At 48.8% G+C, this 2,359-nt stretch overlaps 1 protein-coding gene across 1 annotated transcript in view; it reads right to left on the reverse strand.

Moving 5' to 3' along the window:
- Positions 1 to 2,141, reverse strand: part of LOC116360853 (vacuolar protein sorting-associated protein 13B-like) — a 17,165-nt gene extending 15,024 nt beyond the window's left edge. Inside the window, exon 1 of the mRNA XM_031815826.1 lies at positions 1,907 to 2,141. Within this exon, the coding sequence (XP_031671686.1) occupies positions 1,907 to 2,081 (175 nt within the window). The 5' untranslated portion in view covers positions 2,082 to 2,141. The remainder of the gene's footprint in view (positions 1 to 1,906) is intronic.
- Between the last annotated feature and the right edge of the window lie 218 nt (positions 2,142 to 2,359).

Genomic DNA, 2,359 nt, shown 5'->3' on the forward strand with positions numbered 1-2,359 from the left:
TTGTAGTAGGGTCGGTATCTACCTGGTTGTGGTTGGTATCTACCTGGTTGTGGTTTGTAGTAGGGTTGGTATCTACCTGGTAGTGGGTTGTAGTAGGGTTGGTATCTACCTGGTTGTGGTTTGTAGTAGGGTCGGTATCTACCTGGTTGTGGTTGGTATCTACCTGGTTGTGGTTTGTAGTAGGGTTGGTATCTACCTGGTTGTGGTTTGTAGTAGGGTCGGTATCTACCTGGCTGTGGTTGGTATCTACCTGGTTGTGGTTGGTATCTACCTGGTTGTGGTTTGTAGTAGGGTTAGTATCTACATGGTTGTGGTTGGTATCTACCGTGGCTGTGGTCTGTAGTAGGGTTGGTATCTACCTGGTAGTGGGTTGTAGTAGGGTGGTATCTACCTGGTTGTGGTTTGTAGTAGGGTCGGTATCTACCTGGTTGTGGTTGGTATCTACCTGGTTGTGGTTTGTAGTAGGGTTGGTATCTACCTGGTTGTGGTTTGTAGTAGGGTCGGTATCTACCTGGCTGTGGTTGGTATCTACCTGGTTGTGGTTGGTATCTACCTGGTTGTGGTTTGTAGTAGGGTTGGTATCTACCTGGTTGTGGTTGGTATCTACCTGGTTGTGGTTGGTATCTACCTGGATGTGGTTGGTATCTACCTGGATGTGGTTGGTATCTACCTGGATGTGGTTGGTATCTACCTGGATGTGGTTTGTAGTAGGGTTGGTATCTACCTGGTTGTGGTTGGTATCTACCTGGTTGTGGTTGGTAACTACCTGGTTGTGTTTTGTAGTAGGGTTGGTATCTACCTGGTTGTGGTTGGTATCTACCTGGTTGTGGTTGGTAACTACCTGGTTGTGGTTTGTAGTAGGGTTGGTATCTACCTGGATGTGGTTGGTATCTACCTGGTTGTGGTTGGTAACTACCTGGTTGTGGTTTGTAGTAGGGTTGGTATCTACCTGGTTGTGGTTGGTATCTACCTGGATGTGGTTTGTAGTAGGGTTGGTATCTACCTGGTTGTGGGTGGTAGTAGGGTTGGTATCTACCTGGTTGTGGTTGGTATCTACCTGGTTGTGATCTACCTGGTTGTGGTTGGTAACTACCTGGTTGTGGTTTGTAGTAGGGTTGGTATCTACCTGGTTGTGGTTTGTAGTAGGGTTGGTATCTACCTGGATGTGGTTGGTATCTACCTGGTTGTGGTTGGTAACTACCTGGTTGTGGTTTGTAGTAGGGTTGGTATCTACCTGGTTGTGGTTGGTATCTACCTGGATGTGGTTTGTAGTAGGGTTGGTATCTACCTGGTTGTGGGTGGTAGTAGGGTTGGTATCTACCTGGTTGTGGTTGGTATCTACCTGGTTGTGGTTTGTTGTAGGGTTGGTATCTACCTGGTTGTGGTTTGTAGTAGGGTTGGTATCTACCCGGTTGTGGTTGATAACTACCTGGTTGTGGTTTGTAGTAGGGTTGGTATCTACCTGGCTGTGGTTGGTATCTACCTGGTTGTGGTTGGTAACTACCTGGTTGTGGTTTGTAGTAGGGTTGGTATCTACCTGGTTGTGGTTGGTAACTACCTGGTTGTGGTTTGTAGTAGGGTTGGTATCTACCTGGTTGTGGTTGGTATCTACCTGGTTGTGATCTACCTGGTTGTGGTTGGTAACTACCTGGTTGTGGTTTGTAGTAGGGTTGGTATCTACCTGGTTGTGGTTTGTAGTAGGGTTGGTATCTACCTGGTTGTGGTTGGTATCTACCTGGTTGTGGTTGGTATCTACCTGGTTGTGGTTGGTAACTACCTGGTTGTGGTTGGTAGTAGGGTTGGTATCTACCTGGTTGTGGTTGGTAACTACCTGGTTGTGGTTTGTAGTAGGGTTGGTATCTACCTGGTTGTGTTTGGTATCTACCTGGTTGTGGTTGGTATCTACCTGGTTGTGGTTTGTAGTAGGGTTGGTACTCGTGGTCCATGGCGCAGGCCAGCATCTTGAGAAGGCGATGCACGGCGCTGCTGTTGAGCCGTAAGTCCAGAGGTCCGACCACCAGCCTCTTGACAGACGTCTCTTGGACAGGGGGGACCGGTTCTTCTTTAGGCCCTGTCGCCATGGTGAAGTCCTGCTGCCCTACACACACTGGGACAGAGAGACACAGAGGGTCAGAACCACACACACACTGGGACAGAGACACAGATGGTCAGAACTACACACACACTGGGACAGAGACACAGAGGGTCAGAACCACACACACACTGGGACAGAGAGACAGAGAGTCAGAACCACACACACACTGGGACAGAGAGACAGAGAGTCAGAACCACACACACACTGGGACAGAGAGACAGAGAGCCAGAACCACACACACACTGGGACAGAGACACAGAGGGT

Source organism: Oncorhynchus kisutch, unplaced genomic scaffold (genome assembly GCF_002021735.2).
Source record: "Oncorhynchus kisutch isolate 150728-3 unplaced genomic scaffold, Okis_V2 scaffold639, whole genome shotgun sequence".
In the NCBI taxonomy this organism is placed as follows: Eukaryota; Metazoa; Chordata; class Actinopteri; order Salmoniformes; family Salmonidae; genus Oncorhynchus; species Oncorhynchus kisutch.